This window comes from Camellia sinensis, chromosome 13, assembly GCF_055761805.1.
Source record: "Camellia sinensis isolate YWXY chromosome 13, ASM5576180v1, whole genome shotgun sequence".
In the NCBI taxonomy this organism is placed as follows: Eukaryota; Viridiplantae; Streptophyta; class Magnoliopsida; order Ericales; family Theaceae; genus Camellia; species Camellia sinensis.
In genome coordinates, this window is record NC_138973.1 from 103,221,526 (window position 1) to 103,244,733 (window position 23,208).

The 23,208-nt window shown below is 33.2% G+C and overlaps 1 protein-coding gene across 1 annotated transcript; it reads right to left on the reverse strand.

Annotated features, from left to right (window-relative positions):
- Nucleotides 1-5,514: 5,514 nt before the first annotated feature.
- On the reverse strand, nt 5,515-8,325 carry LOC114317140 (mediator of RNA polymerase II transcription subunit). The gene is made up of 5 exons (XM_028263837.2): nt 7,815-8,325; nt 7,430-7,549; nt 6,384-6,451; nt 5,997-6,081; nt 5,515-5,835 (listed from the first exon to the last, which is right to left on the reverse strand). Exons 1-5 carry the CDS (start codon nt 8,022-8,024, stop codon nt 5,719-5,721), a joined length of 600 nt encoding a protein of 199 aa, XP_028119638.1. The 5' UTR covers nt 8,025-8,325; the 3' UTR covers nt 5,515-5,718.
- Nucleotides 8,326-23,208: the final 14,883 nt, after the last annotated feature.

Consider the following 23,208-nt stretch of genomic DNA (forward strand, 5'->3'; position numbering starts at 1 on the left):
GCCAAGTCTATTCTAGCTGCATTTTGCCTGCGATGCATTAGCCATCTTAACATGGACTTGGATCATACATTTGATTACTAACATGTTCCTTGATTTGGCTTGGAGTACTAGGTGAGTGTTTATGCTTTAGCATCCCGCATGAGTGTGAATGTTAACATGAAAGCATGCTTGCCATGAGGCTAACCGCTTAGTTGATTTACTGCATGAATGCCTGTGGGTGAAAGTTGGATTGTTTGAATTGGAATAATTCATCGAAATCCATATTTTAGCGTACTTGCGAATAGCAAACCTCAAATCATTTCCAAACAATGGATACGCGATACTTTGTTCCAAATTAGGCAATCTAGTCTATACTTTTGTGTTGTGCGTGTCACATAGTAATTCTAGGCTAATAACCGGAATAATAACACATAATGTTTTCAAAACTTGATATCATGGTTAGTAGAGGCCGATCTTTGATCGGGCGAGAGGGGGTGCTCATAGCTGACCTTCCCCAATCGTACCTAAGTTCCCGAGCCGAGGCAACTTTGGTGATGACGGACACGTGGCCTTAGGCAAACGAGTCAGGGTTTCCTAAATTCCCCCATAAAAAATATTTAAGTAGCGACTCTATATCTGGCAAAGCAGTCCATGTTTGGCACTTGTTTCTAAAAATCTATTTTTCAAAACGATTTGCCAGCTTTGGACTCTTTGGTGATTTATCAGTCTTGCGTTGCACTTTGGAAGATCAAATTAGGAACCGTGACAATTTGAGAGTCCGAACTGTAGTGAGCCCACATGAACAAAACGGGATTTCCCTCCCGGGGCGTTCGGGGACGTCTACATCGTGGTATCCATAGCATATTGTTATTGTTACAGAGATCTCTATCAATTCCAATTCTTGGAACTATTGTCTATTGTTTGATGGCCATCAATTGATTGTTTAGTCTTTAAGACCAATTGTATTGTTGCTATTGGATGTACCATATATGACTTATATGAATCTGAATGATTGTTAAATTGAACGATTAAATGATTGATTAACACAAGCTATTAATTGAAAAAATAATCTATTGATAATCGATTGTTTCAAATATTGTGAGGACCTCATTCATAACCCCTTTACGTTGATGTTATTCACTAGGCTCTAGCTCATTGTTTATTATATATGTACGTGATTGGGCACCGGATTAGAGTTAGCGGTGTTGACCCGAACCCTATTTTTGTCAAGCCAACTACTATGCCTCACTGCGAGGTTCCGATCCACTGCATGTCAAGGCTTATTGGGTGATTCAAATCCACCCTTTTGACATTTTGTTTATGAGAAAAGAATGTTTATTGAGTTTTGTTAACTATTTTTGGCAATGGGGTTTAATTCCCTAGCTTATGTTTTGTTATGTACACATGTGTGTTATAGACTTAAGTGTTTGTATATATAATTATGTAAATGAAAGTTTATTTCTATTCAAGTCCTCACAGCTCATTGAACGATGTATATTATTATTGATTGGCTTCTGCCAGCCCCTCTATATTGTATTATTGTCATTATTGTTAAACAGGCCTTCGATAATCACAGATTACTGACCGGTTACGACGCTAAACTTATAGGGGCGGGTTTGGGCCATAACAAGAGAGAACTAAATGTTGTTTAGTCATGGCTGAATAATTTCTTGACTAAGATAAAGAACCAAGAGATGATTGAAAGGGTAAAGGAGAATGTGATGACTGCTAGAATTAGAACTAAAGTAATGCCCTCCATGGCCTTCATATTGACCTCTGCTAGATGTATTTGATCTTCCTCCTCCGTAACCTTCCACCTCTAGAGCCTTGAAAAGAATTTCGACCTGTATATCCTAAATGTAGATATGAATGAGTCTTAGAATACTGAGAATAAGATGAAGAAGTCTCAGAGTTTTTGATTGTAGAATATGCAACTAAAGATTCATTGTGAAGAGCAAGTTTTGCTTTATTCTCAACACAAATTGCTTCTGAACACAAAAGAGAACACAGACTCAAGCATAAATAACAGTCTTAAGAGCATCATATTCATCAGGTAGTTTTTTTAGAGTAAGAAGCACTAGGTATTCTTCATCAACCATTGAAAAAGCAAGATAAAGCTGATTAGAGATCTCTTTAATCTGATTCAAATACTTCTCCATTGTTAATCCTTTTTTCGTGATTGATTGCAATTTGGTTTTCAGCTAATAAATGTGAGAACGGTACAATGAAGTATAGCTCTTTTCTAAAGCACTCCAAACTTGGAAGCAATGTTGATGATGAAGAATCGAAGAAATATAGGAAAAGAGAGAGAGAGAGAGTTGAAGTGATGCAATTGAGAAGATGTGCATCGATTGTTTTCCATTTTGCAAAATCTGGATTTTGCACTGTTTTCACAGAGGAATCAAGCTTTTCTGAGGTAGGACAAGGCACTAATCTAATGACAAAATCAAGAAATCTATAGCACGAAGAACGTTATGAAGTTGATTCTTCCAAATCAAGAAATCTATAGCACGAAGAACGTTATAAAGTTGATTCTTCCAAATCAAGAAGTTTGAAGAATCAAGTTCGTAAGTAGTGAATTGAAATTGGAAACAAGAAGACTTAGATTTGGTGAAATATCTTGAGAATTGATAACGAAGAAGATGAGATCGCCATGATTGAACCTTGCTCGTAAGACCTTCTATGGCTCTAATACCATAACAAGAAATCAAATTCTATTCTCAATGATCAAATGATTTGTTTTTACACTTACTTATACAAGATGTTTGTTAGATTTTGTGATAACAAACTCTAACCACTTACTTAACTACTTTACAATTGTATCTCTCTCCATCTTATATCTATCCAAATCTTCTTCACCCACGTGGTGACATGAGCAATGCTCAAGATGTCGGCGTTTGTTTGGCTACATTTGTTTAAGCTTCTTGGTACATATCTTGAGCTGTGGGGTTGACTGTGCTCGAGACTTCAACTAAGCAATTGAGCATTTTACTTGCAATGGCTTAGTAATATTATCATTCACATGATTTTAATATTTTTTTTTAGAAGCAAGAGATCATGATTATGGGATTATAAATGTTCAATTAACTTGATTTTTTTATAAATGATATGTTCAACGAAACCTATAATATCAACGGTTTAAATTATTAAAATAGGTTCAGAAAAAATTCCTAATAACCCTCACAACAGGATTACTGTGCCATAAGGTACAGTATCATCCCGTGTCCGAAGATAAGATATAGCTTTACACCTATTTCTAGAGAGGTTCTTTTAATGGTTTAATTTTGTTAATCGTGGTCCCATGTACAGTGTTGTTGATTAAATTATATCATTTCCTCCGTCAACTTTCATGTCACGAAAGTGGTGATAAATGTTAGTTTACCCAAAGAAACATCTTGTTGCTCAAATGAAGAGGCAAAAGCACATTTCTTGGTGAATTATGTAACACTTTATTTGAATGATCAGCCTAATATATAGCATTCGTCTAGGTCTTGGGAAAATGCCAATACACTGCAGGGCTAGCTATGCAGTGTCTAATTATATAACAACTTTTTCATGGAAATAAAGGATATGCCTTTTGTACCGATTTAGTCTCTATAATTTTAAATTTATTTTAAAATTTTCTTTTAATTTTTCCTATTATAATAATTTAGTCTAATTGATAACATCCGTCAATAAACTGGACATAAATAAATGCAAAATATGGTTCAATCAAATAGCAGTTAGCCATTTCAAATTGGAGTTTAATCCTTTAATCACTTTAAGAAGAGTGAATAGACTATTTTATCCTTTGATTTCAGTCTAATTTCTAAAGAGACATGAGTTGGAGTAAATTGAAATAATGTGAAAATTTTAATGACAAAATTAATATATTTAAAATTATAAGGACTTAATTAACACAAGAGGCAAAGTAGAGAAACTAAACATTTAAATTGCCCCCAAAATAAACAACAAAATCCGTAAAGATAGGGATAAATGATTTGCAATTTTTGAGATTGTTCTTTACATCTACCATGTCAACGTTTTTTTTTTTATTCATGTTCTATTCTTGTGGTCTCTTTTATCATCTTTTTTAAAGTTAATACTGTTGAACTTAATAGTAGTGAGAATTAAAGAAATTCCAAAACTTCATGAACCTAGAATAGAGAAATTCCAAGACTCATGAATCAAATAAAGTTAATTCATGAAAAGCAAATTCCAAAACTTCATGAATCAAATAAAGTTGCATCCATGAAAAGCTTTTATCATTGTTAGATGCTGTCTGCTAGACCTCAATGGAAAACAAAAATTGAAAGTGAAAGAACAACGATATTCTCAGATACAGTTTTTCCAAATATCACAAGAAAATTTCACAGTTTATTTCATGAAGAAAATTTAATTTCCATTGCACAAGAACCCATCCAAATGAGACTATAACACAAGTCCATCAAGTCAACTTGTGCATTTTGCAAATCCAACCACTTAGGCCGAACTTTCAAACTATAAGAAAGATGACAAAAAGCAAATGCATACATTGAATTGTTTAAAGCAATGTTGTCTCGTACAAAGAAAATTCAATTTCTCAGCTATGACGCTTTTTGCTCTAGCCCGTTTTATTGATGTATGTCTTGTACTTTGTACATTCCTTTAATCAATAAAGCATTTTCTCTTTTGCTGATAAAAATATATATATATATATATATATATTGTCTCTTACTAAGAAAATTCAATTTCTTAGTAATTTAGCGTGTTGGCAATGTCTATAGACAAAACATATGCTAGGGTGGTCTAGGTTCAAAGTATAGGTAAGAGTGTGTCCAAGTGTTAAATATTGAAGACTTTTAGAGCTCATGAGGTATAATTGCATTTGCATGTTGCATTAGTTTAGGACCCATATTTTACATGTCTCAAATTCATCTAAATTGCCTGTAGTTTATCCTATATGATTTCTAGTTAAAATTCTCCAAAATAGGGTTGAGGGGAAACAATCAAGAGCCTTGCTCAAAGACTGCTCGAAGGGCACTTTATTGACAACCAAATAGTTGGTGGACAAAATTTAAACAAGAGAAGGCCAATAGGTCGAAGCCATTTGCAAATGAAAACTGAACTTGAGTTGTAAGTCGGTTATCTATTATTGTATGTTATCTCTTCTTCTAGAGAAAATACTCTTGGTGGTAGGGTGACTCATGGATTTTCTTGCAACGATTGTTGTTCACAAAGTTTTCCACTTATATTACAATGTCTCTATTATCTTGGTTTCCATCATTGCGAAATTGTATGTGGATGTCATGCTTCATTGATATATTAGAACTAGCAATTGAATTGATTAATCCATTGCTTTATTATTTTTAATTTTTTTATCCACAAAAAAAAAAAAAATTATTAACTCACGTTAACAAGATATATTGATAAAAAAAGTGGTAAGAGCAACTTAAGTAGTTACTGTTTAGCTTATTCTCCCCTTCTAGGCACAAACATTGTTTGTCTCCATTCTTTCAAGAACAAACAATTGTCACATCTATACAGTGTTCAAAATGTGACAACCAAATTTCATCATTTTTAAGTGAAGTCAATTTAATTTTCATTAGACTAGAGAGTCCTCCCAAATAGAACTTTAATACAAGTCCATCAAATTGCTCTTGTTCAACTTTGTAGATTCAACTTGTTATGTCGAATTTTCAAAACATAAGTAAGATGACAAAAACAAAACAAGAAAAAACAAAAAGTGAATCCATACATTGAATCGCATAAAGTTGTAGTCTAAAGAGAAAGTCTAAGCTCCAAATCCAGTTCTTGAGTGTCACTTGTTTCGGAATTCTGACTGCCAGAGCCTATCGAATCACTCCTGTCTTTCTTTCTCTTGTTTTGAAGTGAATTCTATATCATAAATTGTGGGAAAGAATGTGTTATTTTCATATAAATTATATTTATTACAGTGTTTTAAATAATGGAATGTATCGGTATAGACCATACAAGGACAATCATATATTGACCCATATCAAACATCAACAAAAATATACTCTAGAAGTTATGCGTACCTCAACTTGCTGGTTCAGAAAGTGTCTTTCCATGCCGGGTTGTGCAAATTGTTGGGTCACTAACATGTCATTGCCAGGGTTCCATCTGTTTCAATGAATTTCACATATCCATCACAAATTCAATTTTCAATCAAAGAAAATTATAAACAAAAACCCTATGCGCATAGAAGGTTTTTGCGCACATGATGCACTAATGTATCACAAACTGTTCACAATTATATGCCAAAAAGATGTGAGAAATTGGTGCATTCTGTCCAGATAACTTTCTATGCATGTATCATTGTTGAATTCTAAAAGCTAAATTTTAAAAGAGGATAAGAAATCAGTCTCTTCATGGAGGACCCTATGTTACTACAACAATTTAGGTTAGGAAACATTTAACTATACCTTGTTGTTGTTCTAGGATGGGAATCACCATATCCCATATTTGGTCTTTCTAAGTCACCTAACCCCATCTGCAATAAAAGTCAACTTTGACAGATTTAGTTACTGCACAAATCTATGGGGCAAATCAACATAGAATAATAAATCTTTAGTCAATAGAAGGAAAAAGATAAAAAGAAAGAAACAGATCAGCAGCAAAAAGGAAAATGAATCCAATTTCCTACTCTCTCTTGTTTCTTGCAGCTAACACAAGTGACAACTAGGACGGTGATGATGGGGAGGAGAAGGCCAATGATTTTTGTTCTGAAATCTCTTGTCATCATGTCATAATACACTCACAACTGTCAAATCATGTGAAAATTTTGAGATGGAGAAATTTTGAGACATAATTCAATGGATGTAAGTATTTTGGAATAAAAAGACAGATGGATTTAGGACAAAGAAATCCGATGCCAATGGAGGAGGAGAATGTAGAGGAGTGAGGAATCTTTGGTTGGAGCAAGTGTCTAGGTTTAATATCAATTTCTAAGTTTGGAAAACTTCCAAAGAAATGGGAAGGTCCTATTCAAGGTGGAAAATGTTATACATAATTACTGAAAATTGGGATAACAACTAAGATTATATATATCATAAAAATTTGTTGGTACTTTGTGTAATTAACTAGCTAGGTACCTTGATCACATAGTCTTGGCAGGGAAGATGATGGGCATGAACTATCATTTAAGCAAAAGCATCACAAGATTAGGTTTAGTGCACCCTAGATCTCTCTCTTGTTTGGAGGCACTATAGTCAGAATTAGGTTTTACATGACACGAATTTCGACAAATGTGACCATGAACAAACTAAAATAAAAAATAAATAATTGGGATCATCTATTATTATTCTCTATTCAACTTTCTGTTTTACTCTCTTAATCTTGTCATGTCGTTTAAATTGTAAAATTAAAAGTATATGACAAAAAAAATATATATATATATATATATATTAAAATATGATAGAGATTACATTGAAATCCCCCTAAAAATAGCAAGTTAAGTTAGTCAACATACCATGATGTTTTGTTGGCCATGGAAACCATAAGAAGATGAGGATGAGGATGATGTGGTATAAGAGAAGGAAGCTGATGATGATGGCAATGATGAATAGGGTGTTTGTAATCTCATATCCTCCTGCATGTATGTTAATAATAAATATCCATGACAATTTTAAACAAACAATAATACTCCACAAAATGAGAGAGACAGAGGTGACTCAACCATTATGCGACTCAATCAGTTATTGAGATCTATCAACAACAAAAAAAAATTAAAAAATACTTAATATAATCGGAATTTTTTAGAAGTTTAATAAAATAAAAATTCATTTTAATGTCCAAAACTTCAAAAATCTTAGGCCAATACTGAAGGGAGAGAGAGAGAGAGAGGGGGGGGGGACCTGGTTGAGGTTAGTAGGATAATTGGGAGCATGAAGGGAAGGAGGAGGAAGGTAGGTACAACCCATTTGGCTATGGAGTCTGATCTTCTCTAATTGAGCAACACCAAGTCCTCTTTGAGGCTGCCTAGGCTTGTCTGAATTACTCTTCTTCCCTCTCCTTGATGATCTTTCATTTCCTAGGTTTGGCTCCCCAAAATAACTGCTACCCATATCTTCTCTTTTTCTTTTTCAGAGACAGATTGTAGAGAGAGAGAGAGAGAGAGAGAGAGAGAGAGAATTGCTTAACAGACTTCACAAAAACTCTCTTTCTCTGCAAACTTTGTATTTTCTTGCAAACAGCTAGGTTGCTGTAGTAGTACCAGAGATCTCCAACACTCTTTTATAAGCTGTTTTGCACCCTAGTAAATTATTGCATCGCTGGATCAGATTGTATATAGATTCTCTATACATATCTTTTATACACATTTATTTATTTATATATTATGTACTGTACTTGATTTCATACTATTTTTTTCCCCACTTGTTTTGGCTCATTTTGTGAACTTCCATAACTTGCACGATGATTATTATTATTATTATTATTTAGTTATGGACTTTGGAGACTAGGACTTTGAAAGGGACTGTCTTTATTTTTAAAAGTCAATATATGAAATAACAAAGAGAAACCCTATTACAAATGGAAATTTAAAATTACGGAAAAAAAAAAAAAAAAAAAAAGAGAGAGAGAAGGAAAGAAAGAAAGAAAAACCGACCATTTCTTAAGATAGGAATAAATTCGGAGGCCCCTCAAGTCCAAAATCTGGACGGGATGGTCGTGTTTGGCCTCGTAAGATCCATTACTTGTCCCAATTTGATTATTTAAATTTTTTATTTTATCGAATATTTCGTGTATTACATTCACATAAAAAATTAGTTTGATTCAATAATTGTAACATATTTAATTTATCGTATTTATCATCAAAAAAATGAATGATAATTGTATTTTTAAAAATAAGCCATATTGTTTTTTTGTGACAAACATAACAAATTAAATAAGTTACAATTATCGAATCAATTTTTTTTTTGTGTTGATAAAATATACAAAATGCCCGATAAAATAAATGGTTCGAATCAGCGAAAGAAAAACCGTGTGAGATCTCACTGGCTGAAATACCGACCTCCAATCCAATTTTTTACTGCAAGAGATCTCCCTCTAATAACTTGGGACCAGATAAAAATAAGAAAAATATTTGACATCTATGAAATTTTTTTGTAATTTGATCCATAATGACATTACGCATTACGTATCAATTTTTAATTTGTTAATAATTAAATCATATAAAAATCAACTTTTTTTTTTTTTGTCACTGTAGGTAAATTTTAAAATAAAGAATTGTTGGTGGTTAATATGTCTATAAAAATATAAATATATTGAAACAGTTCAATTGAGCATAACTCTTATACCTGGGTCAAGATTCTCAAGCGACAGCCTCTGATATAAAATAAAAATAAATAAATATAAAGTTTCTTGACCTAGAAATCTCAAGTATTTGTCAGGTAAATCATAGGGACATCATCTTATTTCATCATTTTTTTTTTTTAGATATTTATTTCATCATTTAGTTAGTTTATCATGGTCATGTAAGATTATAAGACAACTGTGTAGGCTTTTAAAAATTTATTTAGAGTCCTTTTGATAATTTAAATTATTTATACTTTATTTATATAAAAAATTAAATTAATTAGATATCTCTATTATCATAAGAAGAGCACATTTTTAAAAAAAAAAAAAACATAAATGGTTAACATAAATTTAATGTTTTTAAAAAAATATATAGGACTTGATTGTAGGATTATGAATATCTAATTAACTTGATTTTTTATATTACTTAATAATTTATAATATAAACAATTTAAATTATCAAAATAGACATCAAAAAAATCCCTAAAACTCGTCATAATAGAACTGTTGTACCTTGTAACACACAACAACCGTCAGGCCTTTTAGTTCTAGTCCATGATGTTATTAGCTTATAATACTTTTTTTAAAAAAAGGATTAAAATAATCTTTGAGCAATATTATATTTAGGAAGGCAAACTAAATAAAGAATTATATAATTAATGTTGGACCAACATTTAAATTATAGATTCTAGAAATCTTATAACAGTTTCATATATAGGGATTGTCTTCTAGGAAGAAATGACAATTCTCGGACTCATAACCAAATCATATTAAACTGAGAAACTTCACAATCCTTTTTTAAAACCAAATCCTATACATATTTTTCTCTCCCGCTGAGTTAAATATTTAGGGACTGGATCTTTTTTAATTGGGCAAACCAACTGAACAATCTAGTCCAGCTTATTATATGCCTACATTGGATCTATCTTACCAATTTAAATTGTTCATCTTTGAAGAGCCCTCGTAAATTATTTATACTAAAAATGAGATTGATTGAATATCGATATTTGATTTGATCACATTTGTCTAAATATAATTAACTGATATAATATGATTTTAAAAATAGTCTATCTATTTTATTTAGACAAATGAAATCAGATGAAGCTGCTATAATCGACTTGATTTTTTATATGAATATTTTTCTCAACGAACCATATGAAAATAAATAGTTTAAATCATTGGGATGAGCTCGTGAAAAAGTCCACACAACAAACTAAACCGTCCAATTTCTTCTCTGCCTGACCCAAATACTTAATAAAACAATGAAAAATGTTTGGGGACCCTAATTCTGTGGCTCAAATGTGGCTCAAATGGCCAAAACGACGTCGTTTTGGCCATTTTGATGTTGTTTTGTACTCAAAACGACGTCATTTTGGCCATTTGAGCCACATTTGAGCCACAGAATTTGGGCCCTCTACCATTGCTCAATCAAAATTTATTTATACTGTCTTTGGTTAGGGGATTTAATGAGGAATTTAGAAAGAGAAATGGAAAAGGTAAGTAAAATGTGAATAAAATATATTTACATCTTACCTAGCTTCACACACCTTTTCCAATTCCATTTCCAAATCCTTATCTAAATTTCCCAACCAAATACACCGTTAAGGCGTAAATTTCACCATACCAAAATTCAATCTTAACAATACATTAATTGCTAAATATATGCTTAAATTTTGTGAATGTATATTTATTGTACTCGATATTGAAGTTGTAGGTTGCGTTTGGTAGAGTTTTGTAAATATGTTTTTAGAGTATGAGTTGTATTTTGAGTTTGTGAGTTGTGGAATTATGATTTGAGTGTAGAAAATTTGTTTGGTTATGATTTTTGAATAGAGTGTTGAATTATATGTGAAATTGAGTTTTGAAAGTTTGATGTGACATGTGAAATAATAAAATTTGTTTGGTGAGGAGTTTTCAAAATAGTTTTCAAAACTTAATTTAACCTATAATTGATAATCAAACACACAACTCATAACTCGATATCCGTATTTTTGATCAATAGTCATAACCAAACTATTTTTAAAATATTCAAATAAAAAAATGATTTTTTTTTTCAATTAATTGTTTTTAAGTAATTTTTTTGAATAATTTTTTTTTCAAATAACTTCTATGTCAATTAATTTTTCTGTCAATTCATTTTTTAGGCCTATATAAACATTAAAAATATTAAAAATATTTAGAAAATTAAAATATTAAAAATATTTCGAAAAATAAAATATTAAAAATATTCCGAAAATCAAAATATTAAAAATTAAAATATCAAAATATTAAAATTAAAATATTTTTATGAAAATTAAAATATTGAAAATATTCCTATAAAATAAAATAAAATATTTGAAATAAAAAAATTAAAAATATTTAAAATAAAAATTAAGTTGTTTTTGAGTTTTGAAAAGAGTTTTAAGTTACGTGTTTGGTTGTGAGTTTTGAAAAGTAATAATTATAGTTTGAAATGAGTTTTGAGAAATAAGTGTAGAATTATGATTTGAAAGTTGCAACCAAATACCACACTCAAATCAGTGGTGGAACTATGTTTTGATATCTAAACCAGACAGTGCCGTAGATTCAGAGAATTTCGTGATATTTTAATATCTATATATAGATATATAAATATTAATTAGTATATAGTGAGTTGCCATGCACCAAATCTAATTGAGCTGTTAGACGCATGATTTGTGGGTCATATTTTATGAGTTGTTTTGTGTGGAGGCCACTTATAGAATCCTCTCCTTTATCATATATACACACTCATGTGAACTCACGCAATTACACACACCCAAAATAAATAAATAAATAAACAAATAAAATGAATTGAAATAAAATGAATTGAAATAAAATAAAGAAACATATCAATTCTTCCTAAGCCTGTCATTTGTTAATTGTTTCTTTCTTATCTGGCGATTTTGAGCGTGACATTTGTTAGGGTTTTTGGAAAGTTCTTTTATTACAATATATATATCGTAATAGGATTTTCATTTCCATTTCATAAATGGGAATATCTATTTCATTTTATAAAGTTGCAACACGTTATTAAAATAAAAAATAGGGTGAAATATCAATAAATTCTAAATAATGATTTTATGAACTGTTTGATCCTCTATTTTTTCTTATGGACCGAAAGGTCTCATTTTAATGTTAATTACATAAATGACCAAGTATTAATGCACGTGTGCTATGTATTGAGGGACAAATGTAGGTTTTCTTATAATGTAGAAATTACTAAATAACACTTCAAAAAAAATCATTTAGTGTATTTTTCTCAAACGTAACACTCTGATATAATACTTTAATTCAACATACTAAAAAACTTTTTAGTGTACTTTTCTCAAATGTAACAATTTAATATTCTAAAAAAATTTCTTAATGTACTTTTCTCAAATGTAACACTTCAATCAATATAACACACAAAAACTCCTTGATATACTGCTTTAAAACGTAACACTGTAATGTAATACAGGAAAACCAAATTATCATAAACGTAGATTTCCATGCTCAACAATCAACATTTCAATCACCAATCCCCCCAAAAAAAAATTCTTTCACACCTCACATTTCTATTCTCATCCCAAAAACAAATCACAAAATCGGAAATATGAATCACAAAAAGGCACTTACTTAAACTCAAATGACACAAAATCAAATAAACACACCTTTCAAAAACAAAAAGGACTAATTGGTTCATAAGAAACCTCTTAAAACTAAATTGATCAACATTCTCTCATATGGAATTCATGGATAAATTTTCCTAAAAAATAATCTATTGTTACTGTTTTTAAGTTTTAAAAGTTTTGTTACTGTTCTTAATCTAAACTAAATATTTGATGATAGCACTCATTTTGATGTTTTCATTTTATCTATAAAATAAAGAGGATCGTTATGTAATGAAGTACAATCAATCGTTATAATATTAATCACACTTACATGCAAATTCTAAACTAGGAAAATTTGATGTTGTTCTACAAATTTGAACCTGAAACTCTAAACTAGCATAGTATGTTTAGGATTTTTTTTTTTTTTTATGAAAAGATGTACAAAAAATATAGAGAAAATAAAATTTTTGACTTTTTTGATATAGGTAGTTAGCTTTTTAATTTTTTTTAATAATTTTTTAACTTTTAAACAAAAATATTAAGTTGTCAAACAAGGTTTGTCCTCATGATCACCCAAGTCATGTTTTGGAAAAGTTAGAAACCAAAAAATCATAAAAAAAATGAGGCTAAAAAGTAAATTTTACATATGAACCATAAATTAAGGGTAAATTATACTTTACTCTTTTAATTATAATTAAATATCATCTTATCCCTCAACTTTAAATCAGACAATTAAAACTATCAAAATTGTTTCACTTTCACTTCCCTCAAAAGTGAGTCTTTGTACAATTTTTTAATAATTGAGTAGTTTAAATACAATTTTAAAGTTAAAAAAGAGTAGTTAAGATTTAATAATGTGGGTCAAATGTAATTAATCCTTAACAAATAATTGAATTGGGTCACATTGGGCTTCAAAGTCCCAAGGTGGCCAACATTTTTTCGGGCACAAAATTAAATGAGGCCTTTTTTCAAAAACTTTTATTTTGTAAAATTTTTATTTAAGACTATTTTTCATTTTTTTTTAAGATGAAACTTACTAGTTAAGATTTTCGATCCCTTTTTCAATTGTTATTATGATTAATCCTTTTATAATTTTTAGTCAACCTTACGTAAAACTTTATAAATTTTAATTTCTTCAAACAAATGCTAAATTGTCAATTTAAACAATGCATGCAGTAAAGAAATAATCAAAGGCTTTTTAACACATTTATAATTATATCACAGTTAACTACCAATACTAATACACACAAATATAACAAGCGCTCATTGTGAGTCCTATTATTATTTAGGCTTGGTTTGGGGTACTTTAAAAAAGTTAAAAAGTTAAAAAGTCATTATCTTATTTAAGTCACATCACCTCTTTATCACATCACTTCAAATTTAACTCATATTTTATAAAAAGTCAAAAAGTACACTTATTTAGATCATTCCAAATTACCTCAATAAGTATATTTTTTAACTTTTTATAAAATATGGGTTGAATTTGAAGTAATGTAAAAAAGAAATGATGTAACTTAAATAAGATGATGTAATTTAAATAAAATTATGTGACTTTTTGACTTTTTTTGAAATTGTCAAACTAAGCTTTAGTATAGGGCTCACATAAGATTTGTGAGTATGTTGATATATTTTTGCAGCAGTACTATATTTACACAATTTTTTCTTTCAAATCACAACACTGAGGGTTGGTTTGGGATGTTCTAAAAAAGTGTACTTTTTGACTTATTGGCTTATATGGATTGGGTTTGATGTGATGTGTTAGAGAGGTGATGTGATTTAAATAAGATGATGTGACTTAAATAGGATAGTGACTTTTTGACTTTTTGTTTTTTTTTGAACAGCAAAAAAGGAACTTCATTGATGAAAATGTAGTACAAAGTACGAAACACATTACACCAATAAAGAGAGAAAGATAGGAGGGGTGCAGGAGCATCATGATGTGACTTTTTGACTTTTTGTATTATTTAGTAGATGCCAAACTTGGCCTGAATATGTTTCTGACCGGTAAGAAAATAATCTTTCTGGTCAAAATCATTTTTTTATCTGTCAGAAATAATCAGGTTTCCCGGTGATATTTATATAATTAATTTTTTTATTTGTAGATATTAAATTAATAAAAAGAACTCATACCTGACTTGATAATATATATAGAGTAATTTAAGTGAGTGGCATTATTTCTTTCATTGTCTCATCGTCTGATAAATATCACCAAGACATATATTCAAAATTGTTTCATTTAAATAATTTCATACACTACAAGAAAAAACACATTTGGTGACCAAATTTTCTAACTAAAAAGAATTTGGTCGCTGAAAGTATAGCTTTTTGGCGACTAAAAAAGAATAGCTTTCAGCGACTAAAAAAGAATTAGTAGCCAATTGTGAAGCTTTTTGGCGACCAAACAAATTCAGTAGCCAAAAGTCCACAATTGGCGACTAAAAATAAGTTTGGTCGCCAATTATATGGGTTTTACCGACTAAAACATTTTTAGTAGCCAAAAGTATAGTTTTCGCCGACTAAAAAAAATTTAGTAGCCAAAAAGTCAACAATTGCCGACTAATTATAATTTTGGTCGCCAATTATATGGGTTTTACCGACTAAAACATTTTTAGTAGCCAAAAGGACAGTTTTTGTCGACTAAAAAAAATTTAGTAGCCAAAAAGTTTACAATTGCCTACTAATTCTAAGTTTGGTCGCCAATTATGTGGGTTTTACCGACTAAAACATTTTTTAGTAGCCAAAAGTCAGTTTTTTGGCTACTAAAAAAAATTTAGTAGCCAAAAAGTATACAATTGGCGACTAAAAACAAATTTAGTAGCAAAAAGTGGTTTTTTTTTAGCGCAAAAGTCTCTTCGCCGACCAAAATTATTTTGGTCGCTAAAAGTTAAATTTGTATTTTTATTTTGCTACTAAATAATTTATTTTCACATAAATTATGTCAATAAAAATAATTATGTATATTACATATATATAAATAATATATATTACATATATAATCATCTGGTGTTACGCTGGCATAGTGGGAAGTGTGTGGTGCATAAGGTGTGATAACCCCATTCCGTATTATGCTAATTGATCCTTACTATGAATTTGATTATGTGTCTGATGTGATTTTGTGTACCAATTATGTGAATATATGCGGTTTCGAGTTTCCATCTATTCATCGTAAGAATATCTGTTTCATTATCTGTTTTGAAAATTAAATTGAAGGCATTATCGACCACGAAACCCGAAATTGATTACGCCATTGTGATTAGCGTAATTTTAGAGCCTACGGGAAAATTTAATTAAAAATTGATTCGGATCAAATTAAATTGATTTAATTAGTGACTTAGTGCTCTATTATTTGATATTAAAATAATATAAATAGAGGGGCTTTTAATAGAGGCACTACACCCTCTATTCTCTCCTTATAACTTCATTTGGCTGATGGAACTAAAGATGGAGAGAGGGCCGGCTATAGAGAGAGAGAGGGAGAGAATTGTGTAATTTTTGGCTCAAACTTGGGGATTTGAAGATTTAGCTCAAGAATTGACTAGAGCTTGGGTGTTTGAAGCTCCTAGATGAGTGAATTTGTGAATATTAGTTGTAATCTTGTGAATTCAAGTTTGATTAATGGTCTAGAACTTGGATTAGTTTGATTATAAGGAAATTGAGTTGATTTGGTTGTATTTGAAGCCAATAGATGCATGCATGTAGGAAATTGCTATGAATTTCCATATTTGAACATAATGTACATAATCTATGTTGAATCTTGTTTGAAATCCATGTATTTGATCATCTTTTCACCAATTAAATTGATATGAATGAATATTTCTCACATACAAGAGTAGATCATGGAGGTATGAGCTTTGCATGTTTGAATTTGATATATTGGTGATGAGTTTGGGTTAATTTGAGGCATGCATGTAAGTAATTTAAGAAATGAAGCTTCATTGTGTTATGATTTGGTGTTGGTATTATGTGGGTATATGTATGTGTGAAATTAGAGCCATAATATGCAAGAAATGTGGTTGAAATGTCGAAATTGAACTCAAGAAACCATTCTGGAAAACCCAGAATTTATGATGTCCGTTCGAGCGGGGGAACCGACGCTCGAGCAGGGAATTCATGCTCCCAGCATTTTTTGCAGGCATGGGTCCGCTCGAGCGGGGAAATCCACGCTCGAACGGGGAGCTATGTAGACAAACCTTCCGCTCGAGCACCAGAGTTCACGCTCGAGCGTGAATTTGATGCAACCAGCACTTTTGCAGACCAATTGGGTCCGCTCGAGTGGGGAAGTCCACGCTCGAGCGGGGACCCTGTTTTCTGAAATTTGCCTTATGCATTCTATGTTCCGTTTTCCGTTCCCTTTCACTTCTAAGTATTCTTAGGCATACATTGAGCATTGTAAATAAGTTAGAAGAATAAGAATTAAGCATAAAGAGGAATATGTGAATTAAGAACGGATTGAATCGGTTGTGACCCATATGTGTTATGTGATGTGCAGGGTCAAGCTCCAGGGCAAATCAATCAGCCGATCACTGTGAGTAATATCTAACAAAGATATCTGAAATGTGTTATTGTCCAATTGCTTACGTCCATGTAAGTTGTATAAATGATTGGTATTCGATTGGTGGACAATATTTGCTATACCAAATGAATGGGCCAGAGGCCATTTTGAAAAGAATAAATGATTAGACAGAAGGCCGATTGACATAAATGATTGGGCCGAAGGCCGATTGACATAAATGATTGGGCCGAAGGCCGATTGACTTAAACGATTGGACCGAAGGCCGATTGACATAAATGATTGGGCTGAAGGCCGATTAACATAAATGATTTCACCGAAGGCCGATTGACATGAATGAGTGGGCCGAAGGCCGTTTTGACACAAATGAAAGTTTGACATGCATGAATGGGCCAGAGGCCAGTTTGACATGCATGAATGGGCCAGAGGCCAGTTTGACATGCATGAATAGGCCAAAGGCCGTTTTGACATGAATGGATAGGCCAAAGGCCGTTTTGACATAAATGAGTGGGCCAGAGACCGTTTTGACAGGAATAAAAGATAAATGGGCCAAAGGCCAGTATGTTTGAAACCACAGTCACTTGGCTTAAATTGTGTATATAAGTGTTAAATAGAAATATGAATTGGGCCCAAGGCCGTTCGGAGTATGTTGTTCTACATACCGTTTGTATAACTCTTTTATTTAATATTATTCACTGGGCTATCACTCACGCTCATTCATGTGTTTGTAGGTGAGCCAAGAGAGGTCCAAACCCAGCCCCAGTGAAGTCTGTGTGGAACAACCGAGTTTTGGAGAGTCAGCCCTAATATCTCACGCACGAGACTCGTCTTTGCCTTTCTGCTATGCTATGTTATTTTTGTCTTGTTGGCGAGGACTTTGCATATGTCTGTATATAGTTTTCATCGGTTGACTTAGCTTTTGGATGATCCTGTTTGTATAGAACTTACGCTACTGTATTTCTATTGTGAGTTATTAATGTATATATGTTTGGTTGTTTGGATGTGCCATGTAAGCACAGTTCTATGGACAAAGTATTTGAATTGCTTCCGTTTGGCCCCCATTAACTCTGTTAAAATACATTCGTTTTGGTTTGAGGCCGTAGGTAATCTCAAGATTACTGGCCGGTTATGTCCTTAACCTACGAGGGCAGGTTCGGGTCGTGACAGAGTGGTATCAAAGCACAAGTTAATAACTCACACACTTGTCCAAAAGAGCAATAAGTGTCTAGAAAAGATCTAAGATGCATTCATGTGATAAGTATGAATTTGGAAGCATCGAGAATATGCCTAACTGTTTTGATATGAATGATTATGTGTTATAAGTTTGTGAATTGCTTGCATTGCAAAATATTTTAATACGTATGCTCTTTTGTACGTGCATACCTGTGAATCTTTTGTGTAAAGCATAATGCAAGTTTAATTAGATGGTGAGAACATGTGATTTTATGAGATACGAATTGTTACACTAATGTGTACAACAAGTTTGTTTTGTTATAATGCACACACATAAACATATGAGTCATGAAAAGTTGCTTTTGTGCATTTAATTCTGCAAATGGGTGTCTATGTGAAATATGAACATGATTTGAGTATATAATTACTTAGTAAACATTCAGCATGCGATATCTGATATGTATGCAATCATCTATTACGTAGGTGATTAATTGTGTCTTGTCGATACATAAAATGAGAAAATAACAATGTGCCTATGTGTGAACGCACGCATGTGTATTTGTGTTTATCTTTGTATTGGGCATCCCGGTATTTGGCAAGGCTTAATAAGAATTTGTGTAGAACACGGATAAAGTAAGGGCATACGAGTTGGCAGACTCTTCCATAGCCCGACTTGATAGACTGGAAAGAATAGTATAAGAAATGGCAGAGATTTTGAGACAACAACGTCAGTTGCCACTACAGTGAGAACCTTCGCCACTGTCATGACCCGAACTCGCCCCCGTGGATTAAGGACATAACTGGCCAGTAATCATGAGATTACCTGCAGCCTCAAACCAAAACAAATGAATTTTTAACAGAGATATTGAGAGCCAAACGGAAGCCATTCAAAACTTTGTCCATAGAGCTGTGCTTACATGGCACATCCATACAACCAAACACATATACATTAATAACTCACAATAGAAATGCAATAGCATAAGTTCTGTACAAACAAGATCATCCAAAAACTAAGTTAACCCATGACAACTATATACAGACATATGCAAAGTCCTCGCCAACATGACAGAAATAAAATAGCATAACAGAAAGGCGAAGACAGGTCTCGTGCGTGAGACACTAGGGCTGACTCTCCAAAACTCGGTTGTTCCACACAGGCTTCACTGGGGCTAGGTCTGGACCTCTCTTGGCTCACCTACAAACACATGAATGAGCGTGAGCGATAGCCCAGTGAATAATATCAAATAAGAAGATACAAACAATATGTAGAACAACATACTCCGAACGGCCTTGGGCCCAATTCACATTTTTATTTAACATTTATATAAGCAATTTAAGTCAAGTGACTGTGGTTTCAAACGTACTGGCCTTTGGCCCATTTATCTTTCATTCCTGTCAAACGGCCTGTGGCCCATCCATTCATGTCAAAACGGCCTGTGGCCCATCCATTCATGTCAAAACACTCTATGGCCCATCTATTCATGTCAAAACGGCCTTTGGCCCACCCATGCATGTCAAAATGGCCTTTGACTCATCTATTCATTCATGTCAAACATTTGTCCATAATTCAAACTGGCAGACTCATAAGGCTTATAAAGAAATAAGCAATTGGACAAATGACAAATTTCAAATATCGATATTACCCACAGTGATCGGCTTGTGGATTTGCCCTGGAGCTTGACCCTACACATCATATAACACATATGGGTCACAAACGATTCAATCCGTTCTTTAATTCACATATTTCTCTTTAGGCTTCATTCTTATCTCTTTAACTCAATTACAATGCTTAATGCATGCCTAAGAATGCTTGCAAGCAACAAAGAACAGAAAACGAAACACAGAACGATCATACAAAATTTTCAGAAACAGGGTCCCCGCTAGAGCGTGGACTTCCCCGCTCGAGCGGCCCCCTTGAGGCCTACAAAAGTACTGCATATGTCGAATTTACGCTCGATCGTGCACTCTGGCTCTCGAGCGGAAGGCCTCTCTACATGGCTTCCCGCTCGAGCGTGAACTTCGCCGCTCGAGCGGACGCCATGTCTGCAAAAAGTACTGGATGTATCATTTTTACGCTCGAGCGTGAACTCGAACGCTCGAGCGGAAGTTCATCCTACATAGATCCCTGCTCGAGCATGAACTTATCCGCTCGAGCAGACACCATGTCTGCAAGGAAATGCTGGGAGCTCGAAATCCCCGCTCGAGCGGCGATTCCCCCACTCGAGCAGACATCAAAATTCTAGGTTTTCCAGAATGTGTTCTTGATCTCAAACTCGACATTCCAACCACATTCCCTGCATATTATGGCTCCAATTTCACATATACTCGTATTAACATGGTACCAATACTAAAACACATCAACATGGAGCTCAATTTCATGACTCAAATACATGCATGGCTCATTTTCCACCAAACTCATTACCAATATAACAATTTCATGCATTCAACACTTACACCCTTGTAATTTGCACATGCATGTGGTATATTATTCTCATTCTCAACTTATATGATGAAGAGGTGGTCAAGAACATAATCTTCAACTAAAAACTCACATAGATCATGCATTTGGTGCTCAAATACGCCAATTCAAAGCAACTACATACATACATGCAACATTGACCTTCAATTCAACATGATCAACTCAATTTCATTTCAATTCTTGTTCTTGACCATTAATCAACTTTGAACACACAAGATTACACATTACACTCATGAATTCAAGAATCAATTGCTTACGTAGAGGCTCAATTTTTTTCAATCAATAGCAAATTCTTGAATAATCTTCAAGATCACCAAGCTTTGAGCTAAATTGCACAATTCTCTCCCTTTCTCTCTCTCTAAAGCCGACTCTCCCTCCCTCTCTTGGAGCAAAAATCAGCCAAAATGCAACAAACTAGGAGAATTGAGGTGTGGTGCCCCTTTTACAACAATTCCTACTAACTTAATTTAATAATAATAAATAATTGGGCACTAATTCAATAATTTAATCAACTTAATTTGGTCCGAATCAGTTTTCAATTAAATTTCACCGTAGGCTCTAAAAATCATGCTAATCACAATGGCGTAATCAATTCCGGGTTCTGTGGCCGATAAGGCCTTTAATTTAATTTTCAAAGCAGATAGTCAACACAGATATTCCTACGGTGAACAGATAGAAATTCAAAACCACATATTTTCACATAATGGCACACAAAATCATATTAAACACATAATCATACTTAGGTTAAGGACCAATTAACATATTACGGGACAGGGGTATCACAGTCTTCCCCCATTTAGGAAGTTTGGTCCTCCAAACTTAATTTACCTTTGTCGGGAAACAAATATGGATAGCGTAGTCCCATTTCCTCCTCTTTTTCCCACGTGGCATCCGTCCCATAGTGTTCTTTCCATTCAACTTTCACCATTGGGATGGACTTGTTTCTCAGTTGCTTCACTTGTCAGTCATCAACTCGTTCCGGCCATTCAGCGTACTCCATATTTTCATCCAAAGCTACCCGGTGATAATCAATCACATGAAGTGGGTCTCGAAGGTAACCCCTCAACATCGACACATGAAACACATTATGGATTTGTTTAAATCCCGATGGAAAAGAAACTCTATAAGCAACTGGGCCAAGCCTTTCCAAAATCTGAAACGGTCCGATATAACGGGGCAACAACTTGCCGTTCTTTCCAAACCTGACTTGGCCTTTCATTGGGAACACACGAATGAACACATGGTCACCAACCTCATACTCAAGAGGTCTTCTTCGAACATCTGCATAGTTCTTTTGTCGGTCCTTAGCTGTTTTGACCTTTGCCGAATGATCTTGATTTTCTCAGAAGTGTCGTGCACAATTTCAGGCCCAAGTAAAGCTCTATCCCCGATTTCTGTCGAACAAATAGGTGGTCTACACCTTTTACCATACAAAGCCTCGTATGGTGCCATACCGATGCTGGAGTGGAAGCTGTTATTATAAGCAAATTCTGCAAGTGGAAAATAGTCTTCCCAACTCCCCTGAAAGTCTAAAGCACACATCCGAAGCATATCTTCCAAAGTCTGTATTGTTCGTTCTGATTGCCCATCTGTCTGTGGGTGGAATGCAGTACTGAACCTTAGTTCTGTCCCCATAGCTTCTTGCAAACTCTTCCACAATCTAAATACAAATTTCGGATCTCTATCTGACACAATGGATACTGGAACTCCGTGTAAACGGACAATCTCATCAACATATATGGTAGCCAGTCTATAAGCATTAAACGTAGTTCAAACTGGCAGAAAATGTGCAGATTTAGTCAGTCTATCAACTATAACCCAAATAGAATCCATACCTCAAGAAGGCCGAGGTACGCCAACAACAAAATCTATAGTCGCGTGCTCCCACTTCCATTCAGGAATAGGGAGAGGTTGAAGTAGACCACATGGTTTCTGATGTACAGCTTTAACTTGCTGACACTGAAGACACTTGGAAACATATTTTGCAATCTCTTTCTTCATCTTGGGCCACCAATAGGTTTGTTTCAAATCCCAATACATTTTATTATTGCCCGGATGCATAGCAAATACGAATCTGTGGGCATCGTCTAAAACCCTCTTCTTTAGTTCCGGGATATCAGGAACACACATTCGGTTTCAGAATTTCAACACTTCGTTTTCAACACTGAACTCCGCTTTCGGACTTATCTCAAATTCATCAA

Excerpts from the sequence above, each read along its gene's own strand:
- LOC114317140 (XM_028263837.2), bottom strand. The coding sequence starts at position 8,024 with ATGGGTAGCAGTTATTTTGGGGAGCCAAACCTAGGAAATGAAAGATCA. Across the intron at positions 6,082-6,383 it reads CATCCTAGAACAACAACAAG|ATGGAACCCTGGCAATGACA; the intron begins GTATAGTTAAAT and ends TCATTGAAACAG. Across the intron at positions 5,836-5,996 it reads TTCTGAACCAGCAAGTTGAG|AATTCACTTCAAAACAAGAG; the intron begins GTACGCATAACT and ends TTTATGATATAG.